The 22399-nt window shown below is 43.1% G+C and overlaps 2 protein-coding genes across 2 annotated transcripts in view; one reads left to right on the top strand and one right to left on the bottom strand.

Annotated features, from left to right (window-relative positions):
- LOC117144479 (hemicentin-2) overlaps positions 1-20265 on the top strand; it is a 64133-nt gene extending 43868 nt beyond the window's left edge. The window contains exons 3-8 of the mRNA XM_033309659.1: positions 3633-3931; positions 7026-7096; positions 11142-11302; positions 16591-16799; positions 17382-17487; positions 17645-20265. Of these exons, the coding sequence (XP_033165550.1) occupies positions 3633-3931; positions 7026-7096; positions 11142-11302; positions 16591-16799; positions 17382-17487; positions 17645-17760 (962 nt within the window). The 3' untranslated portion in view covers positions 17761-20265. The remainder of the gene's footprint in view (positions 1-3632; positions 3932-7025; positions 7097-11141; positions 11303-16590; positions 16800-17381; positions 17488-17644) is intronic.
- A 462-nt stretch (positions 20266-20727) lies between these two features.
- LOC117143925 lies at positions 20728-21994 on the bottom strand. Its single transcript, XM_033308841.1, has one exon. The coding sequence runs from the start codon at positions 21840-21842 to the stop codon at positions 20841-20843; it is 1002 nt and encodes a 333-aa protein (XP_033164732.1). The 5' UTR covers positions 21843-21994; the 3' UTR covers positions 20728-20840.
- Positions 21995-22399: the final 405 nt, after the last annotated feature.

Below are 22399 nucleotides of genomic sequence, written 5' to 3'. Positions count from 1 at the left end.
AAGGGGAGCAGCAGGGGCTGCAGCACGGACCGCAGCACGGACTGGAGCAAGGGGTGCAACAGGGAGTGCAGCAGGGGGTGCAGCAGGGGGTGCAGCAGGGTGTGCAACACGGCACGCAGCAGGGTGTGCAACACTTGCAGCACGGCGTGCAGCAAGGGGTGCAACAAGGGGTGCAGCAAGGACTGCAGCAGGGGCTGCAGCAGGGTCCGCAGCAGGGGCTGCAACAGGGTCCGCAGCACGGACTGCAGCAGGACCCGCAGCAGTCATTGCAGCACGGTGGACAACAAGGGCTGCAGCAGGGGGAGCAGCAAGGTCCGCAGCAGGATCCACAGCAGGGGCTGCACATCTTCGATTCGTGCTGTTGGTGGGAGAACGGATGAAGTGCGAGATGGCCAAGTGCGCGACAGATGTCCACTCACCTTGAACCCGTCAGAGATCTCGAGCCCGGGGCTTGAATTTGATTTGTGTGTGTCCGTGTGACTATTTACCTACAAAATGTGTGTTTGCTGACATTTCCGTTTGAGTTTTAAGGCAAAAGGTCAAATTACTTCTAAAAAAAAAAACCGGGCTAATTGCAGGAAATAAAAATAATTTCGCATACTCTTTAAAACTTTTCCGTAAAACACTTTGTGCATAGGCAAAACTGTTTGATCGTCCCAAATATTACTTTGCAACTAAATTTAAGTTCTTGGTATTTTAGTGGTTCCCTTACACTTTTGAATAAACAACATATTCGTCTTCTCACTAAGCAAATATTTGCATAAAGACGAAATAATAATTCATTCCTTCGCTGCCCTCTTTAAGTTTAGCCAAATTGGTTTTAATTACGAGGCATAACGCACAGCTTAATTTTAATCGTAAATAAGTAAATCAGTGTAAAATGTCTAATATGTCCAATGAAATTAAGTTATAAAGGAAAAAGTCTAAGCAATAACTTTATTGTAAGACTTCCTTGGGACAGCTGAAAGTCACTTATCATAGACTCTCTTTTAACTCGTTTATCTTTTTCAGTCATATTACGTATACGCCATGTATAAAATATGAAATTCTTATATTTAGTAAAGAGATTAATAAATCTGTGCAGAGATTGCTCGACATAGACTACATTCAATTCGCCGTCTTCATTGTTTTCCTTTTTATTGTCAGTTTCCCTGATTGGGATCCTTCTTCTCCTCCCGCCACACACGTTAATCAACAGCTTCGTGCGGAAATGCAAACTAAGCGAATTTCTGGCAGCTGTTTTATTTGGTGAAAGTTGAGCTAAACATTTGGGCGGCGACCGGGAGGCGGTAGCCTTGAGCTGGTTGCTTTGACAAATCACCACCCCCGAAATCCATCGCCACATCCACGTCCACACCCACATCCGCATCCGCATCGAGGAGCCTCTCCAGCTGTCGATGCTGACAATTGAACGGCTTTGATCTTTTCAGCGCGTTTCTCTCCAATTTTTGCGTGTCGATTGCGCTGATTGTGAGTGAGTGAGTATGTGTGAGTGAGTGTGGGTTGCCAGCGGGCATGTCCTTCTGGCCAGGTCCTACAACTTGGCCGGGAGTGTCGAGCCGTCAGTTGGGCGCTGTATTTGTCAGAGGGCGACAACGAGCCTGGCAGTGGCATTGAATGCATGAAACCTTTTGTCAATTACGCCTCCGCCCTCCACTGCCCAATTTCCCCAGCTCCCCGACCATTTCCCTTTTTCCGGCTGTTGCCGTGGCTCTGCCCCCTTGTCAGCGGCGGGGATCGAGGGTTCGGGGGGTTTAAGGAGCAATGGGGCAGATGTGCCATACTGAGGGGCAAAAAATAGGCATAGATGAAATGATTGCTGATTTCAGCTATGCATACAGCAGCAACTCACTGCCACTGTCACTGCCACCTTTTTGGCCATCAAGGGCTCGCACCAATTAAATTGACGTGCAAGTTGTCAAACTCGAAATGATTTTACGCTACATTCGTCGTTTTAATTGGAGCACAAATTCTGCCATGGTTATGTCGGGTCTGGTAGCTATTTGAACGAATTACACATGCACACACGTCCTTGTCATTCAATTTGGCAGTGCTGATATATTGGCTATCTCGTTCCATTATGCGTAAGTCAACTTCCAGGTGCTTTACTTTCAATATTCTGCTTCAAAGAATTTGGGTAGCAGATTTTGAGCACTTGTAATAAAATGTTTATTTCTATATAGGAAAACCAAGTAGGTGATTACATTTGTTTCCACACTATTATTTAAATGTACGTAAGTGAGATTCTGTGTTTCCTTACCATTATCGTTTATTTATTTATTTGCATATATTTATTAAGGTGCTATTTCTAATCGACTGCTCCTCAGAGCCCCTCAAGCCTGCACATCTATCATATTTATGAAATGATTTGTGGAAACTTGTGTTCCCATTCCACTTTTCAAGAAGAATATCAAACTGTCAGCGCCAGGCACAATTATGTCAAAGTCAAAACTCGAAAACCGTTTTCTTTCCACCAAGCTCCCGCCAAAAATTAATGTTATACCGAAAATATTGTTCAGTCATCGGGCAGAAATAAAGGACCAGAGGGATAAAATCAATTGCTTTCGTTAGGAGTAAGGGCGATTCGATGGGTCTGGATCGGTTCGGTTTGGTTCAGCCGAAATTGCCAGTTAATTGGCAATTCAGCAAATAGCATGCGTTTTAGCGGACCTTCCGCGTTCTGCCAACTCATCGACATGGCTGCGTCCCTTGGACGTTGGACAATATTTGCGCCCACAGGGGGTGGAAAGCATCGCCAGCCGACCCGCCGCCAAACAACAATCAATTTTAATGAATGGCATTCATTAAAAAACTTTGCTGCGGTGCGAAAATCATGATGGTGACGTTGTCGCCCGCCAGCCACTTAAGCGTCATTGATTCATTTGAAACCGAAAACTGGCATTTGCCAAACAGACAAGTACGAGTGTGTATCTGAAGCTCGAATGGGTTGGGAAAAGCAACCGCAGGACGGGCCATCAGATGCAGAGGTGGTCACCACCCACTTGAACGGCCAGTGTGGTTAGACCGCCTTCTTCGCCTGCTCCTGACTTGGCGGTTTTGTGTGGATCTGGCTTAAACACCATACACTCATTTGCCACATTTCCGTTAAATGATGTTAACTTGTCGCTGCTGGTTTCACTTTTGCTTTTTGTTTTTACCGCCAGGGCGGTGGGAGGTAATCATTTAGCTAGGAAAACTTAAGGACCTTGCAAGCAGAGATGCGCCTTCAATGGTTTATAAAGTAGTTAAGAAATATGTATATGTATTCATGCAATTTATTTAGGAAAGAAAAAGCAACCAGCCACACCCTAAAACACATAAATTTAAGCAATTTTCTGCGCGAGTTTAAACTGTATTTCCCTCCATCCATGTTGACATATATGTACATTGTACATACATATGTATGCAAATTAAAGCTGGATGTTTGCCTCCAGCTTTAATACCCAATCAACTAACACAGACCACCCAAAATGTCCTCCTCCCGAACACAAACACCCGAGCCAGTAGCGCCATGTACGTGACATTAGCTTTGGTGAAATCGAAGCCCAAAATTGTCATTTCGATTAACAAGAAATCCACTTTCCTCTTTCTTTTTCTCCCGCTTCTCTGGGCCGCCCCCAAATCAATTTCAGCATCGCACACACAGACGTCGGCGGAGGCGGCAGGCGGGCGGGGATCTGGACCCGGAGCAGGAACATCAGAAGGAGCAGGAACCTCATCGTCATCGGCAGCCTCCACGGCCATCAACTCCGACGAGAGCGGCGACCCATCATCGGCGACCGCTTTCTCCAGCTTGGCTCAAGTGTCCTCGCTTCTGCCGGAGGCATCCGCTCTGTCGGCGACATCGGGACTCGTGGAGCCCTATCTGGATGGCTACGCCACTTCCAATGTGACCACTCAGATCGGGACACACGCGTATCTGCCCTGTCGGGTGAGTGCCGCTACAGCGAAACCATTTCATCTCCATCCCACATCCCATCTCAATTCGAAAAGCCAAACGAGCTAAAGCGGCAGAAAAATAAATTCATAATTTCCATCTTTATTGCGCGTACAGTCGTCATTGCCTAAACCCAACTGAACTAAAAACTTAATGTATGTTTATACAAAAGGTGATTTTAATTTGTTAGCATATTAGTTGTAAAGTATTACTCCTCCCAGCCCATAAATAACAGCAAGTTTTTGAAAGTTCGAGCTATTTGGTTAGCTTTTTCCGGATCCACACACTTCGTTCGCCGTAGGCGATTTCACCCGTACATTCGCAAACAAAGTTGCGTGCTGTTTTGCGGAGGTGCGTGCGTGTTTTTATTTGTAATTATTACTACTATTGTTGTTGTGACTGCCCTCATCACCGTGACCTGCCCGAGGTCCACATAGAAAACCCATTAAATTTTATTGCGCAAATATTTGTGCGATGCCCGGAACATTTTGGAGGGGCGCAGCACGAGGATGCGGACAAGGACGAGGAGGAGGTGTGACCGACCGCAGCCTGTGTATTTAACGCAAGGCTCAAAAACAAATGGCAAACAAACGTGGCCAAGGCGCTCTCAGGCGATTTCTCACACGCTTTTCCATTGTTTGCGCAGGTGTTTAATGGCCAACGGAAAGATCCGGGGAAAAGTCATGGTCAGGGGCGAGGTGGAATGGAAAGTGCCAGGGGCACGCAGTCGAGCAAATTGTTTGCTTACAAGTTGTAAATATTTTATTTAGCATAAATGAAAAGTGAAAATTAAATTTCAGCAAATTAGTTTTATGGCATCGCAATTGGTGCTAAGTTTTCAGAGTCTAGGTCAGCCACGTTACGTGACCAATTTGCCAATGTTCCTGCTAATTATTCAGTATTTATTTAATTTGATCTTTGGGGCAGGTGTAATCGTCATTTAAAATACCTCAGACATTCGTTTGAAGATTAGGGAATATGCAAACACATAATGTGTAGATTGCCGGCAGAACCAACATTATTGTTATCAATATGCCCTCGAGCGCATAGCGCTGGGATTAAAGATTAAACAAGCAAAATATATTATTTTGCGTTACGAAAACAGACAGGTTAAATTCAAGCTGAATTCATCCAATTTGCCAAGCTGTCTTAGGGGCTTTCGCAACTCATTCGAAGGGAAAAATATTCGCAGAATACAACAATTTGGTAGCTCAAATTCCTGGTAAAGAACAAAGCATTGGAAAACTCGCATTAATCGCGGTTGAAATATTTAATACGTGTGGTGATGGGAGGGAGTGTTGCCTGTGTTCTGTAATTTTCCAGCCCAGCAATGTTAATTTCTTGTTGTCATGGTCAATTAAGTGCTCCTCCGCAGAGTTCAGCAGCCGTCCGCCTAGACAGCTCCTCCCACCACCCACCCTCCGCATCCAACTTACCTCCGCCAGACCAGCCATCATTTCCCGATCCAGGAATGAAAAGTATAAGGCTCGCATCTCAATTTTCGTCAATTACTCGTCGTTGGCTTTACACTTTATGCCCGTCCAGGATGACACGCCCAGTTTGCTCGACGCTCCTTTTGCCCGTCTCCATTCTCCGGGAGCCTTTCATTCCATTCTCTGTTCAAATGCTGCATTAAGTGCCACAGTTGAGTGAGTCCTCTTAGCCAGGAGGGACAGTGGAGCAGTAGCAGGAGCAGAAGAATGAGAGGTTGTGAACAAGGACAGGAGTCAGACAAAGATTGCTCTTCGGTCCGCTTCTTTTCAAATTGGCCTCACTTGTCCGTCCGTCCGGACATTCGATGACATCAGGTGGGGTAGAACATCCCTTTGGGGAAAATGGCTTATTTGAAATATTCCAAGCAGCAGCTTATTTGTAATTGTCGGAGCTTAACTTTTGTCCGCCCAAAGAATGCGCACTTCAATCGAGTGGAGTTGCAGTTAGACCGATTCTCGATGTCGTTGCAATCAAAAGTAATCTCCGAATCTGGAATTTCCCCAAAACTAAATTAGTAATCCGGCTGCACAGCAGGCTGAGGCCAATTAAATGCAACGCATGCAACGAGCTCCTAATGAGATCGTTACATCGGAATTACAGAGCGGTGACAGCACCTACACATTTTATGGAGATCCATAGAAGGCAGTGGACTAGCCACCAACTAACCAGAGTCCCCATCCCAACCAGGGGACCAAAGTGTTGAATGGACAAAATCGTTTCTGTGCAAACAGGATGGTGGTCTGCGTGCTGGCCTATAAATGCATTTTAGATTTACTAACTACGACACATTTCGATAATATCTGAAACATGCCGTTGCCGATGCCAATGCAGATGCAGATGACCCCACTTCTGAGCCTCGGCGGCTCCTGCGCTTGTCCATCTGTCGGCCGGGTTTCATGTTCATTTCGGTATTTAATTACATTTCAATGTAGTTTCTGTGGGCAGCCACTGGACCCCACTTACCAACTCCTGGCCCCATCTGCCCCATTCGGTTGCACTAATTTACTTGCGTGTGTGTGCGCCGGCACTTTGACATTGCTCTTCCACTTGTTGAGCAATTCCCGTGTGGACTAGTCCAGTCACCGGAGGTTGTCCTTATCGTTAATGGAGCGGACGGTCTACACCGTAGATGGGGTGTTTAATCTCGACTGGGGTCCCTCTGAAAGCTGCTCCAGCTTCTAACGGGCAAAATTCATTATTGGCAAATGGCACTCTCGTAGTTGGAAATGCAATATTCCAGCTTTGGACATAAACAAATAATCTTGCAAAACAAGTATAATTTCCAATAATTTAGAACGTAATATAACCAAATAATCGTAGATGTCCACATTATCCTTTAAGTAGGAGTTCAACTCCTATACTCTATACATACATAAACTATTAAAGTCTATAAAAATTCGAAATATAAAAAGCTGTTGTTATGTTCGTTTTTTTCCTGTATTAAATCATTATGTCATGTACTGAAAACTGTATTCTCTTGTTTTTCATTCGTTTTTCATAGCCCATTTTTATTTAAATTCCTATCTGGCAGAGTAAATATTTGATCAACCTCCATCTCATTTATAAACCAATTTGTTTGTTTTCATTCCCACAGGTCAAACAGCTGGGCAACAAATCGGTGTCCTGGATTCGTCTGCGAGATGGACACATCTTGACCGTTGACAGGTAATTAACAAACTCATTGCCAGGCATTTGAAATCGAGGCTGGACGGCTATCTGCTGACAATTACAATTCAATTTTCTGCCTCCGCTCTCTAAGTCGTTAATGTCTCTGGACAATCTCGAGTGCCCAGAGAACGCAGACAGCCAGTGGTATAAACGATATAATTCACAGATGAACACAAATATTTGTGTAATTAGTGAATTTAACAGGCTCGATTTCAACTGCTTTTCTTGTATCCGTACGCACGCTCAGATATAGATACACAATTACACCGGTGATTTACTGATTGCTCTGTTTGAGACATTCCAGACATATGCATGAAAATAATGAACGGCAGCCGGCAATAATGATTGCTGCCAATTAAAATAGCCTGAATGGCAAAAATGCCGTCATAATGACCCAGTTGGGTAACTAACCTTTCAATTAAAATGTGTAACAATCGAATTGTGCTGGCTTCTACAATTTTGTTGTACTTTTATGTCAGCCAATTTACTTGCTAGCATCAGACCCTTGAGATTATACACTGCCGAGTTACAATACCGATTTGTTAGTTAGTTTTACTCATATCAACATCCAACTCCATGGAGACTGCCCATTTTGATTTCTCCGATATTTTTGTAAAATCAATTGAGACGAAAACAATTTACAACAAAATGAATTAAGAGTAAAAACTTTGAAGCTTCCGAAGAGCCCCTTTCAATTTCAATCTGCGTGTCCTCGAACAGGTCGAGATGCAGGTGTGTCATCAATGATGCGAGCTTGTGGATGCTGGATGTGGATATGTCCTTTTCCTGTTTTTCCTGTATGACAGGCCAAGCGGAAACGCAAGTGTGCAATTTCATTGCATTTTTTCCACCTCCTTCCCCTTCAAATGCAGAAAAACTTTACTTCAAACTGTCTCTGAGTCGGCTTGTTGTTGCCTCGTCTGTCTTTTATTTCACACTTGGAAAAAAGTGTATCAGTCAAAAAATACAAAAAAATAAACACTTAAATTAATTAAAAAATTAAAGGAATGGCTGTTCATTCTAAATTTATTTTAGAGTTTAAATATTTAATTAGAGTTTAATTATTTAAAATAGCATTGAAATAAAATAAATACATATATAAAGAATACAACTCTTAAATAATAAGTTGTATAATAATATGAAACAGGTTTATAAATAAAATTACACCTAATAAATATATTTACTAAGATCACAAACTATTTCTCCGTGCATCGGCATCCTTCTCTGTTTTAGCCACGTTTGCCATTCGGGAAGACTGTGGTGCCGGGTGGCAGGGCAAACATTTCCAGCTTATTACTTTGATAGAAAAGTAAAACCAATGAACCTTTCACATTAGATAAGACAGCCAGCCTGTTTGTCCTTCTGGCGAAGTAGCTCCCATATGGGAGTCCTGTGCGAAGGGGATGCCGATGGCCCTACGAGTGTGTGTGAGTATCAGTAGGTGGCCAGGATGAATGGCTGAATGGCTGGGCAGGAATGAATGACTGGCTGAAGGCAAACATTGCTGGATTGCTGGGCGGCGAGCATTGAAATTTAGCTGAGATAGTGTCCTTACTGATTGCTTCCTGCAGTGCCCACCAGAAGGAGATCCCGTGCCCCGGTGCCACTGCCCATTTTTGCCGACCGCCTCCATCGGGCCAAGTCGGTCTTCCTGCACTTGCTGCCAGTTGATTGTGTGCACCGAGTTCTTTCCTGCTCCAATGTCTTCTGTCACATTTATCTAGAAAGTTTTCTTTTTGCCCGCTCAAAAGAAACCCCAACTGTTTGTCCTTCGCCAGCAGTTCCCCGGCATATCAAACATAATGGGAATAGATTTCAAAAACTTTTAGCCAGCGACACTGCTAGTGTGCTGTATAATGGCGCAAATGATGTGTTTACACTATCATATAAATGTCACGTGCAATGGTGTCCTTTGTTTGCCGCTGGACACATGCTTTCCTCAATTTATGGCCTCCTCTTACCCGTTCTCACGAAGGCTTAATTGGCCGAAAGAGCTGGCTACAGGAGTCGTAGTCCTTGGGCGGCGGTCGAGGTAATTACCCAGCCAGGTGTTTCTCGGCTACTTTGTTATCTCTTATCTCGGCACACACACACCGCACCGGCGATGTGCGTCATATAGCAGGAGCTGCATGTGCAGCAGGAGATGAGCTTCCTCTTAATGGGATTCTCCGAGTGGCAACCGCAACAAGCAGCAGCAAAAGCCCTGATGCGATAAACGAAGCGAAGGAAATGAAACTCTCCGGCGGGGGGAGGAATCATGGCAGATACGTCTGAGGTTAAAGGCAAAGATTCCACACCCACAATCCTGCGAAACGGCGTACTATCATATTCACAAGCAGTCCCTGCGGAAATTGAGCACCCTTGTGGAAGCCGATTCCCTTAAAAATATTTCACGGAGGTATTATCAACATCTTATTTGGGATAATATTAAAGGGATTTGGAGTCAGTTTCAAAAATAAATAAGTAGAAGTTCAAATGCATCCTTGATATGTAAAAATAAAACGCAATCTAATGACATGCATTTAGTTAAAAAATACCATGAACAAAAAAACGATAATATTATATTAAATATTTCTAGCTTCTTTTAATAGTTTTATATAGTTTACGATTATTTGCCTCGATCCCAAAACTCCATTCAAATGGACCGAAAATCCCTTGGGATCAGCGTATGATTAGCCCACTTGGGGAGCACTCTTTGCGTGCACCCAACCAAGCGTAGGATTCAAGTGGCCAATATCAGTGGAAAGGAAGGAGGACCATCATACAGCTTCCTCCACAACAATAAACTGCAAATGGTAACTCATGCCGGGTCGGGTCACTTCGTAGTACTTGAAAAACGAGCGAAGAGACCGTGGAAAGCCACAAAATACGGGCAGGGCAAAAGGAGTTGCTGCAAAATATGCGACGAATAGGGGACAACAAAAAGTAGGAGCCCAGGAGAAGTCAAGAGCGCTGAGAAACTTTAAAATGAAATGAAAATTATAAAGTAACTACAAAATCTTGATAAGAAATACGGCGCGGGGTGCACAGTTTAGGTGGGGGGGAAAAGCGGGACACCGAGGAAATGGCAAAAGTCATAAAATGTCGAGTTTTACGAGTGCAAAACGCAAGGGTCTAATCTGGGTTTAGCATCAGAACTTGTTAGTGGGGTGGTACTGGCGGAGGAGGGTCCAAGCCTTTGGGGCACACAATAAGCAATGTCAACGCATGTGTGCAGTGGGCGTGGCCATTCGCTGCATTTTAGCCAAATGACGGAAACATTTTTGCACTTTAGGCAAAGTGCAGGGGCAATTTGGTAGCCTAGAGTCCCGGAGGGGCACACAACTAGGAAGAAGGAACAAAAATATCGCAACAATGACATTAAACGCAACTTATTTTACTACTGACTTCGGCCACTCCCCGCACAAAAACATTTGCATGCTGCCTGCCCCAAACACGCAACTTTGTTGTCAACTCTTTCCCCCCAAACATTCGCCGTCTCTTTCGCTAGTTGCCGCTTAAATGCCGCAACTAAATAACTTTGAGTGTCTTTTGAGTGGCCATTAGTAGCGGACTTAGCGAGGACTCCGCTAAGTGGCTCCGCCGCCATTGTTCGTTTGCTTAGAATTTATGCTATATGGCATGCTTAAAGTCAGTCCAAATGGACTCAGGTTGCCGGCTTCCTGGAGTTTTCAAACAAATAATAATGGTGTGGCTCGGTTCGCCAGGCTAAGCTCGTGTGGTTTATGGCCTTAGAGATTTTTAAAAAAGTTAATTATGCTATTTTTAAAGTGACGCATTATTTCAATATGATCATCATTGTAGCTTAATAAATAGTTATGATATATATTTTGTAAGACACAAAATCGATTGTTCTATTATTCAATGAATCTTGCCTAAGACTCACGCAATCGCTGTTAGCAAATAAGCTGTGCCAACGTTCTAATGATTCCACCATGTGCAACAAGTGTGGATTTTCAACCACATATGCTTCTGTGAAGCACTGAAATTAAATTAAAACTTATAACTTGCGACTAATTCGAATTTTGCATCCCGCTTTTAGGGCCGTCTTCATAGCCGACCAGCGATTCCTGGCCATCAAGCAGCCGGACAAGTACTGGACCCTGCAGATCAAGTACGTCCAGGCCCGGGACGCCGGCTCCTACGAGTGCCAGGTCTCCACGGAGCCCAAAGTCAGCGCCCGTGTCCAGCTGCAAGTTGTGGGTAAGTCAAGTCCAAGACCAAGACCGTGAACATGAGCACTAAATGCCAGGGCTTATGAATATGAGTTCGCACTTGGGCAGTGGAAGTTGGGTTCTGGGTGAGTTGAGCGCATAATTTGCGGGCGGCAAGGGGCAAAGGTCAAGCGGCAGCAAATGCGAAAACTTTTCAGCCCGCTTACAAAAGGCAGAGCAGAGCCGAGCCACACATGGGCCGAGATCTTTGCATGTTTCATGCGGCAACTGCATTTCAAATTACTCACTAAATTGCATTCAAATTGCGGCTGCTGACCATTGGCCATTGAAATGCTCGAAAAACGAGTGCAAAAAAAAGTAAAGCAGAGCACACAGACGGAACATTTCTTTGGTCAGTCAAGTTTTTTAACGAGAAAACTTTTACGTGCTGGGCTCTGGTTTCGTTTTGGTTGCCCAGACACACAAACACACACACTTACACACACCCAAGCACCCGAGTAAAAAGTTAATTAAATTTCATGTTTGCATACCGGAAGAAACAGCATCAGCAGGCCAAATGAACAATGTAAATGTCAGTCGAGGGCATCGGAGGATGTTCTGGGCCCTGTAATTGATATGAAATTTCCCGGCTGTGGCTCTGGCTCACATTATTTATCTGGCCGGCACAATAACAACCGCATTGCTTGGGGCTATGACACGGAAATCAGTGCGAATATTTTTTGGCCACGGCTATTGGGCTTCGGTTTCGAATTCGGTTTCAGCAACGGATTTTATCTATGACACGGATGCATTCATTTGAAACGATTCCGGCTGCAACTTCGCCCAGCATGGATATGTATGTAAGCTGATGCTCGTCCTGCGGCTGAGGTTTGCTTTACGAAAAACAACGCCCTTCGGCCAGAATTACACCATCATTTCAAATTCTTTGACAATTTAAGGTCAATTTAGCCCAGCTCAGATGGCAACGAAAAGAAGAGCGCGCCAGGCAGTGAAAGTAAAAAGTCAATTTGCATTTGAAGCCAACAAATTGAATTTTCTTTTATCCAACTAACACTTTGGTTTTATGGAGATCCAACCCGAGGAGCTAGCTGCCGGCACAAAAAAGGACACATCATGCTGAATCGAGGGATGAGCAGGGAAAAATGAGGGCAAGGGCAATAGACTGGATAATGGTGTTGCCAAAAAGTGATTTTCGCATTTCCGGCTCAGCTAATTTGTATGCTAAACACTTGCGCATGTATGCCAAAACCTCATGTGTGCGTGTCCACTGGGAATAATCAGATTCAATTCATAAAACTGAAATAAAATAGAAAACTTGGAAAGTTCACCGAGTTAAATTAGATTTGCTGTATGAGCACACTATGTATTTCAGGTGCACACAACTTGAATTACGAAATACAACAAAGTAATTCATTTTGCAATATTAGTGAAATATATATTCAAATTTTTTCAAAAAAAATTTTTAACATTTTTTCTGAAATAAGATTTTATTTAATTTATTACGAAATAGCGCAAGATCAATTTGTTTTAGTGTTAGATTAGAGAAATTGGGAGTGGGCGTGGGGCGTGGCAGCCAACAGGTATCCATCTGGAGCCAAAAATATTCGCCTATCTGAATTTCGTATGCGCGGCCACATTTGCGTTAATCTAACGACAAGTTTAAGCATAAAGGATTTCTATTCATGCCCGGCAGGGATTCGACGATCCGTCTCTTTCTCGCACCGCCTCGCCGTCTCTTTCTGCATAACCATTATTTGCAGTCGTTTGGCCTTCGTCCATGGCCATTTCCATTTTCCCCGTGGTCCGTGGACCAATCGCCCTTTGTTTGTTTGAAGTTGAATTTGGGTGTGCGTGGTGCTTCCGGTTCCTTTGCTCCTTTTCTCCCAATTCGCCTGGCCATAACCATTATCGGCAGCACCTATTCTCCACCGCCCTTGACCACCCCTTTGCAGTTTTTCCTGCCAGCTTTTCCCACCCGTTCTCACCACCCACTCTGCTCTTGGTGTCGCCCTGCTTGGCTGATTTTGTGCCTTTGCCATGTAATTTGTATTTATTGCATCGTTTTGTCTGTGCAAACTCCCTTTGCATGTTGTCGATTTTCGCACCACCCACTTTCCACCCTCCCACAAGCACCCCAAACCAGCCAAAATCACCCGCCTTGACCCACCACCACCCGTTGGCGCTGAATGAATTCGATTCCGAGTCTTTGGCAATGGATTTTATGTTGAGGCTTTGGCCTTTGCCTGCCTGCTGCTTGATTTCTGGGCCATATTCGGATGCAGAGCGAGAGCTGGGGTAATAGGCTCGTAGTTTTCGGTCAATTTGTTATGTTAACAGCGGAGAGTGGTGGGGGGGGCTGGGACAGAGATCCTTATTTGCTTTGTTGCTGGTTAAAATGTCAGCTTCTTTGGTTTTGGTTCATTTACTCGAGTTTTCTAGGTCACCCAAATGGGCAGCACAATGAAGCCAAATCGTTGTTAATGTCCCGAAAAACATCAAGTCTGCTTAGCTGCAAACTTATGTAATAATCTTTTAAACTTTTCCCTGGCAACTATGCTGATTTATTCTTATGATCCGAATCCATGGGAGGGCTTTTCGCGCCTGAACGGAAAAAGAAAACCATTCGCAACCACGGTGACTCGCACACATGAATGCCAAATGAATGAATGAATATATTTTTTTCTGCATCATTGAACGACAAACTAGATTTGGTTTTATGAGATTCGCTTTCTGTTCTGTTCTGTTCTGTTCAGCTCAGATCATCTCATCTCATCTCCGGGGTTGAGCTTTTCATTCATTTCGAATTCATTCTCGGATGGCTTGGTCTTATTTAATTTGCTGCTAATCTTGTATGGCCAAAGCCAATTTTGGGGTTTTCTTTTGGTTTTATTATTTTTTTTGGGGAGCGCACTTTATCTCGCCATCAAAAGTGACAATTTCCCTGTGATGTTTGCGCACCGCCTTTCGACTAATTTGCCTAAAAGCATTTCGCCATAAACTCAATTAATTTAACTTGCTGCAATTCGCTTGACACTCTTAACCAATTCCCTTCCCTTTGCACTTCGCACGCCCTTTGTGCTCGGAGAATTAGCCGAAATGTGGTCAAAGTTTTCTGGTTTCTGTTTCTGCGGCTCCCATTCAGCTTCCTTTCTATTTAAAATATTTCTAAGCACTAAGCATTATAGTTCCGAGTCGATGTTGGCATTGAAATTAATTTGAAAATTTGTCCCACCAGTCTATTTGTATATGGTTTTTTTTGATGGGCTAGGTTGTGTTTGTGGGTTTTAAATAAAATAGTTGCAATATATTTTGTAAATATGCCACGAGCAAATTAGTTTCCACAACATTAAAACGATTTGCAAGAAATTTATTTGATATGAGTAATATATATTTGTATTGGTAATAATCAAGAATAGTGTTAATATTCAAGAGAGAAAGCTGTAGTCGACTTTCGACTTTTGTCAGATAGTAGAATTCATCTTCCAACACTGGAAACTCTTAGTGAAAGCACCTATCAAGCAGCTTATGTATGGGAAGCAAATCGATAGAATTGGAGGCAGATTGACTAAGAGAAAAGAACAGTACATAGTGTAAATAAACAACGGGAAGTTACGTGATAAGCAGCAAATTATGAAATTTCTTAAACATTCCTTTTAGTTCCAGTGCCCTGCCGACGCCCTTGGTATAAATTAAGATCGCACATCGGCATCGTCTTCATGCCAAAATTTGTAACACAACTGCTCTACCTAACATAGAGTTGAAAAATGACACCGACATTTTATTTATATCTTTTAAAAAAATTCTTGGTTTGCACAGCTTAAATAGACAAAAGATTCTTTAGTAATACTAACTGTCTAACGGACGGCCAATTTAATATGTTAATGCCTTTAGTGTATACAAAGCAATTGTAACGAGCGGGTTGTTGTCCAGGAATAATTTAAACATAAACCGATAGTCTTTATCAATAGCTAATCGGCACGTTATCGATACATGCAGAAAAGAAGAAGAGGAGAGTTTGAAAAGCACGTAAAGTTTGTGAAAGTGTTTGTTTATTTTAGTTAATTTCATAATGTTACTCTCTTAGTCAACACTCCATCACTCGAGTAGCCAGCCATCCTTGCATTTTACAGAATCGATTAAAGAAATAGTTTTCTGTCCCTAATTGTTCTTTTCATTTATCCATTTCATTTTCCTAGTGTTTATTTACATCTTTTGTAATTACCATCCTTTGTTATCCGATTTTGCCAGGGTAGCAAAGCAATACATAGTACATACATACATCGTTCCACTTTGTTGTACTTGTGAAAATGAATTTTAAACTGCTGCTTTTTTACATCATGCCCCCACTCCGCGACTTAATTAGAGCCATGTGAGAGTCGCAATTTGCCGACTGGAAAATTATTCCCTCGCCGGGCGGTGATATCCCCAGATAAAAAGTTGCGTGGGTGATAAAGTGGAACGGTTGCTAATAACATTGCACTTGCTCCTGCTTCAGCTGCCGCACTACGTACTGTAAGTCAATTTTTTGCATATGTATTTTTTGCTGCTGTGTCGCGAATCTCCAGTCAAGCAGCTGGAAAACTAACATGCAACAACATGACGATTTTGACAAGCTGACACAGTTTGGTGTCAAACCAAAACGTGGCGCGTGCTCCCCGACTACAGTATGTACTGGTACTACACGGCCATGCAGGAGTCCACACACACAGATACTCTGGGGCATAGTGGGGCATTTTGTGTAAATTCTCGGCGCACTCATTTTGCACATTTTTGTGTAACAGCAGTGAAAACTCGGCGATACGTGATTTTGTCAAATTTCAAAGCTCACGTCGCTCCACGCTGCCCTAGCAAATGAAGACGCCCAGTTTTCCCGCTTTTCCTGGGTGCCGGGGGGAAGGTGACGACGCGGGGCGGCGGAAAGTCGTGTGAAAATGTATGCGCCAACATTTCCAACTTGTTCGTTTGTGTGTGTGTGCTCTCCCTATTCACCGCCTTTTTTGCTGCTTTTCTTCCAGTTTTGTTTGACACAACTCTTAGTTTGTTATGCATGTGCGTGTCTGTTGGCCAAAAAACCAACCGGGGGGTGGGGGGTGATGGGCGTAGTTCAAGCTGGAATCAGTAAGTGAAAAATTGAAAAGTGGATTTTCTTGGGAGGCGGAGTGTCGCCCTGCCACAGCCAGATTTACGTGTGCGACGTGACTCGTAGCTGTTAATTCAATAGATTAGCGAAATGACACAATTTCGGAGCGCCGAATTTGCCACTTCCACTTATCCGCACTGCTCTTCTGCTCTTCTCCACTCTTCCGCATGCCGCAGTTCCCCGCACGGAGATCCTGGGAGAGCCGGACCGCTACGTGAAGGCGGGCAGCAACGTGGTGCTCCGCTGCATTGTGCGCGGCGCCTTGGAGCCGCCCACGTTCATCATGTGGTACCACGGCGCCGAGCAGCTGGCGGCCGACTCCCGGCGCCACCGCACGCAACTGGATCCCAACCTGCCGGAGGCCTCCGGCGAAGGCCAGAGCACGGTGAGTGCACAGTGGTTACATATTAGTTATTTACTTTAGGTAGATCATAACATTTTTGAGTTCTTAATTAAAAGCATCTTACTAAACTAATTACTTTAAGCCATTCTGATAAACTTATCACTTTAAAAATCTTTGAGAGTATCCTCGAAATTATTCACTTACGCAGCAATTTTATTGATGTAAATTATTTAATTGTTGTATCACTATGGTAATGAAATTAAAACTAATTCCATCCGTAGCTCAAAGCATCTTCCACTTGGCCAGGTCCCTTGTTAATTTTAATTTAATTACACTCAACTTGGAATGGATTCTTGGCTGCCGTTGGCAAGCGAGAAATATTATAATATTGTTTCGCAAAGTTTCAGTTGTGTCGCATTTCTCCTAATTGGCCTGGCCATAACTTTCATCCCCTGCCGCGGGGCAAAAAGTCAGTTTCCGGCACATGCCCGATATTTGGAATACGTGTGCCCATGCCCGAGTGAAAACTGCCTGTGTTTATCTTTTTCTTTTCCAAACTTTTCCTTGGCTCTCGGAATATAGTACGTAACTCAGTGGGCCTGTGTTTTTTTCTCTCTCCTGCAGATTGGCTCATTAATCATCGAGTCGGCCAAGAAGCGCGATACTGGCAATTACACATGTAGCCCGTCGAATAGCCCCAGTGCGACCGTAACGCTGAACATAATAAATGGTAAGTTGCAGTCCAGGCATTTGCTAGCAAAAAACTTCCAATAGAAATAAAGTATAGACATTAAAGTCGTGCTGCATTAAAAATACATAACTAAAATATCCGAATGCCTTTTAAGTTAGTGTCAGTGTCTGATTGCTCCCTCTGATTGTTTTCCCAGGCGAATCGTCGGCCTCAGCGGTCACATCCTCGGCAGCCACCACCCGGGCCTACGCCCTCAGCATCCTGGCGCTCCTGCTCAGCGTCATCCTCATCGGAGTGGGCCACCGCACATGACATGTCAATGCCAGCAAGCCAAACTGAATGGCCGGAGCGAAAGCAGCTACTAGACAGTGAGAAGATGGGAATCCCAACACTCTGCCAACGTAAAAAGTAAATGAAAACCAAATAAATTCGATAGGCCCAAATAGCAAAAGCGAGACGAAAAGAGAGATGTAACGTAATAACCGAGTGCATGTTGTAAGCTAGTTGATTTTATCCACTAACTATTTACCAATACATATAGAGGATGAGTCCGTATCCCAGACAGTTTCGAGAATCCCGAGCCCCAGCTAATCGTAAGTTCTACCGGCTCTAAGCGAACTAGTTAGTAAGCCCCTAGTCTTAGGCTGACTCCAAACTGAATTCGTTACGTAGTTATGTTTGGGTTTTTCTGTTCAGTTTGGTTGCATGAGTGGCGGGGCCTATGTTTTGTGGAAAATTCCGAGTAAGTTTGCATAAATGAATAACAGTAAATATTTATGCAGTCCGATGTGAAATTGCATCGATATCCTGAAACCATTCGGACCGCATGGGCGAGCCGGGCAGGAAGGGGGATCGGGATCTGGGAAATTCCTGCCATCAAACGAATGCGTTTTCGGGAAAAATGCTACTCGAATGCATTTGCATGGCAATTTGAGTCTGGAACAACATTTGCTGTCTCCTTCCTATGCGGCGACATGCTGAACTTTTCAATTAGCCATATCTCCCGCACTCCTCGCACAGTTTTCCTCCTCACTCTCTCTCGCTCTTTTTCTCTCTCACTCACACACGGATGCCGGACAGTTTTGAATATTTATTATTTTTAGCAAATTCTGGACTCTGGCCGGTGACCTCGTTGCTGGTCAGGGGAATCGAAACTTCTTTCGCCAATAAATTTGAAAAATTGAATAGGCCGTCCCAGGGATCGGAGAAGTTCTGAATGATTTCCAAGGAGTTTATTCAGCATTATCTTTGGCAAACATAGCACCCACATATTCCGACTGCGATGTATGTATGTGGCACATCGCAAACATTTGCATAGCCAATTTATGGAACTTTATTTTATGTGCTCTTATCTCACGAACAAGCTCGAAACATGCGGGAAAAACCTAAATTCATAAAGTAAATATGGCGTAAGAACAAAAAATTATCAAATACACTCATTGATCGGAATGGACGAAATGGGCGCGTTCAGCAAGCAAAAACAATTTAATTGATAACGAAAGTAAATTTATTGAATTCAGCGGACTGAATCGCGAACTGTATATAACTCTATTGCGAAATCGTTCAGCAAAATGTAAATTAATTGAATATACAAATAATATAAATGGCAGAATGCAACCAGAGACGTATTCCAAACACTAATGAATTGCATTTAAACGATACAAATAAATACATAAAATAAATAAATAAACAAATAGCGGCAGGCGGCAGGAGACAAAGGCGCAAGGCGGCCAAAGAAATAAATAAAACGAATCAAACGGACAAAATGTAAACATCGTGTGCATCGCCAACCCGCAGGCTCGGCTCGTATTTATTTATCCACTTAACGTCCTTTTTAATTACACGCACTCCCCCCGATCCACGGCAAATCCCATAAAAATCGTCTGAAATTAATTAAAGTTGTCTCTGCTCCTGAATTTGTACGTGTACGTGGAAATTGAGGCTGCAGCGTCAACTTAATTGCAATTAGGTGCAGGCCCTCTGCCCCTCCCACTCCCAATCAAACAATGCCCTCAAAGCGGCATTAATTATGTGTGCGATTGTCCCAAGGCGTCGGCTGTCACACCCTGCGTATACTTGATGCGCCCGTCTTTGAGCGCTTAACAAATTGATCCCGGGCCAAGTTAACCGCAAGCAGCTGTGAGCCAACGCAAACACGCTCCGCAGACGGGCGAGAAAAAGCCACGGAAATAAATTTCTGCGGTCAATATTACAGTGGCGGTGGGCAGGAAGGGGTTAATTTAACGGGGATTCTTTTCACGGGTGTGGACAATTAACACATTTGGGCTTGCATGCATCAAATGCTCGCGGTCTGCGGCTAACCACCTTTGAGCCACCCACCCCCCAGCAGCGCCCAACCCTGACACTTATGTTCAGCCTTTTAATTTCCCGCCAAAAAGCCACCAACAGCCGGATTGGACACCCCCCATTAAACTGAATGTTGAACAATGACAGTTTGTTAGACCTAAGCGGCGTACATATATGACCATAGCAAGTACGATACAAATCGAAATCAAAATACATTTCTAAGCTCTTAAGTGTTTTTCATCAACTCGATTAACGTGTAGACGCCATTCGTGTAATTATCAACACCCGACTAATTGTAAATAAATCGCATTACACGCAAAAGTCCCAAATTCGCAAAGGTGTGGGCGTTACTTTTTAAAGACAGACACTCGAACACACACGTGTACTCATGATATAGCAAAGTTTATTGTTAAGTACCTACTAATAACGAAAATACTCACATACACATATACATATGTAAACGAAACTAAGAACTATGTGAACTTTAACTGACAAATTTATTGCATTACATACAATAAAATAATACAATTGAATAACTTAAAGAAGTCTTTTCATTGGAGTGTAAGAAAAAAAATGTAAGTAAAAATTTAAAAAAATTAATCGATTTCCTATGATTTGTTATATATCTGTTACATAAAGCAAAGTGCAAAATAGTTAACATTTTTTATGCAAGCACCATTTTAAAGCATACATTTAGTTATCTGAAAATCTAAGCTTAAATATTGGGTTTGCTTAGTTTTTCTGGTAAAATTATTTATCATTACTAGTTTTTACGCATTCATCATAAAAATAAAATATTTAAAAATTCATTGAAGGCACAGTTTTTGATTTTCTTTTTATCTTTTAAGCCTTATATGATGAATGAAATATAACCCATTTCTAATAATAACATTCTAAAACAAAGACTGTATATGTTATGCATTTTAATTAAAAAAGAAATTACAGACACCTTAATAGTTTTAAGGACAACAGTTTTTATTTAATACTTTTATTCAGTTTTCTGGTTGTTCTTGTGTTACCCTCCTAAATGCTAAAACTAGCCACATGAATTATATAAATTGATTTGATGCGATGCCTGGGAACTATTAGTTTGGAATTTGGTTCACCACGGGAAGAACGGGACAGGTCTTTTCGACAATGATGCGACGGAAGTGGTCGTTGATGGCAAATCCGCGAATGATGTTATTGAGCTTTAGGCCCGACACTTCGCCTGTGTTGTCATCGGTCAAAGTCTGAGGAACGAAGTGGTTCACGGCATATGCCATTACAACGGCCGACTTCCTGTCCATGACAATGGCGGCCACCAGGCGACCGATGCTCTGCGGTCCGCTCGGGGAAGTTTCCCCATCAGTCATGTACTCCTTGGCCAAGGTGAGACCCTTGGCAACAAAAGTAACCGTGTCGTCGTGCACATAAGCGGGGGGCTCTACATGGGCGGCCGCCGAATGCAGCAAGATGCAGGACACCTCCTCCATGTCGGCCCAGAAGACGTTTCGTGGGGTTTTGCGGTGACGAGGACAATGTTCGGCATGCAAGCTGGGGATCGATGGCGGCGAGTGTGCCTGGAAGATGAAGTCGTGGTTGCGATGAAGGATTAAGTCGGTCACATCGGTCACTTCTCCAAGAGAATGGCTAAAAGTCTTAGACCAGATCGTATTGTAGGTCACATTGAGTGCATTCAAGTTATCGCACTGCTCCGCAAAGAATCCCGAATCTGGAAATGTGAAATTTTGACCGTGAATGTAGACCATAAGTTTTTCTGGTTGAAAGATATCGCAAGTCTGGATTATGGCCGAAAGGTCTACATCGTAAGTGACATTTTTTTTCACATTCTCTTCTGGAGTCATTTCATCCTCGCTATCCGAGATTTCGTAAACTATAGGAGTGTCCTCTACTTCCTGTAAAGCTCCGTAGTCTTCGACTTCGACTAGAATCTCTTCTGGAGTCACGTCGTCTTCGCTTTTCCAGACGTCCTCAAGGATTGGGGCAGGCTCCTCATGCAAATTAATTTCATCGTCGTAAATAAGTAACAATTCATCTTCAGCATGCGCAAGAAAGACTTGATCGCAAATAATTTGGTTATTCATTGTATAAGCCAATTAAAGTATTAATTATCTTATTGTCAAAAAAAACTTTCTTCCGAAACGTGCTATAGCCAGGGATGGAGAACTCAATACGCACTTATCGATAACACCATTATTTCTGGGTGAATGGCGATTTGCGATATCGGTGATCGCATGCAAATAGATTCTATAATTAGTTAGTTTTCTTACACTTTTAAATTGATGATTTTTCGGAAATTTAACACAGATTATTATCATTTTGACAAACACAAGTTATAAACACGGCCATATTGCTTACAAAAGAACTAGTTTCTTTGAGTTTTTTCGACACCTCAATTAAATATGATGACAACTCTGGTTACTCGATTTTAAAAGCAGAGAGGATGAATAGCAAATTGGCCAAATATGCGATTTTCATCAGTTAACGCAGTTGTCATCTGAGTGTTGGAAAAAGTAATATTGAAATGTTACAATATTTGTGTCGAAATGTGAATGGAACCAGTTTTGGGTGTATTCAACACGGATTAAAGCGGGCGCAGAAGTATCAAATTAAGCGGTCCGAGCCAACGGGGTGGACAATG

This window comes from Drosophila mauritiana, chromosome 3R, assembly GCF_004382145.1.
Source record: "Drosophila mauritiana strain mau12 chromosome 3R, ASM438214v1, whole genome shotgun sequence".
Classification (NCBI taxonomy): domain Eukaryota; kingdom Metazoa; phylum Arthropoda; class Insecta; order Diptera; family Drosophilidae; genus Drosophila; species Drosophila mauritiana.
This window is presented reverse-complemented; position numbering and strand designations above follow the sequence as displayed.

Bases quoted from the DNA above. Each gene is read 5' to 3' on its own strand.
- LOC117143925 (XM_033308841.1), bottom strand. From the start codon at position 21,842: ATGAATAACCAAATTATTTGCGATCAAGTCTTTCTTGCGCATGCTGAA.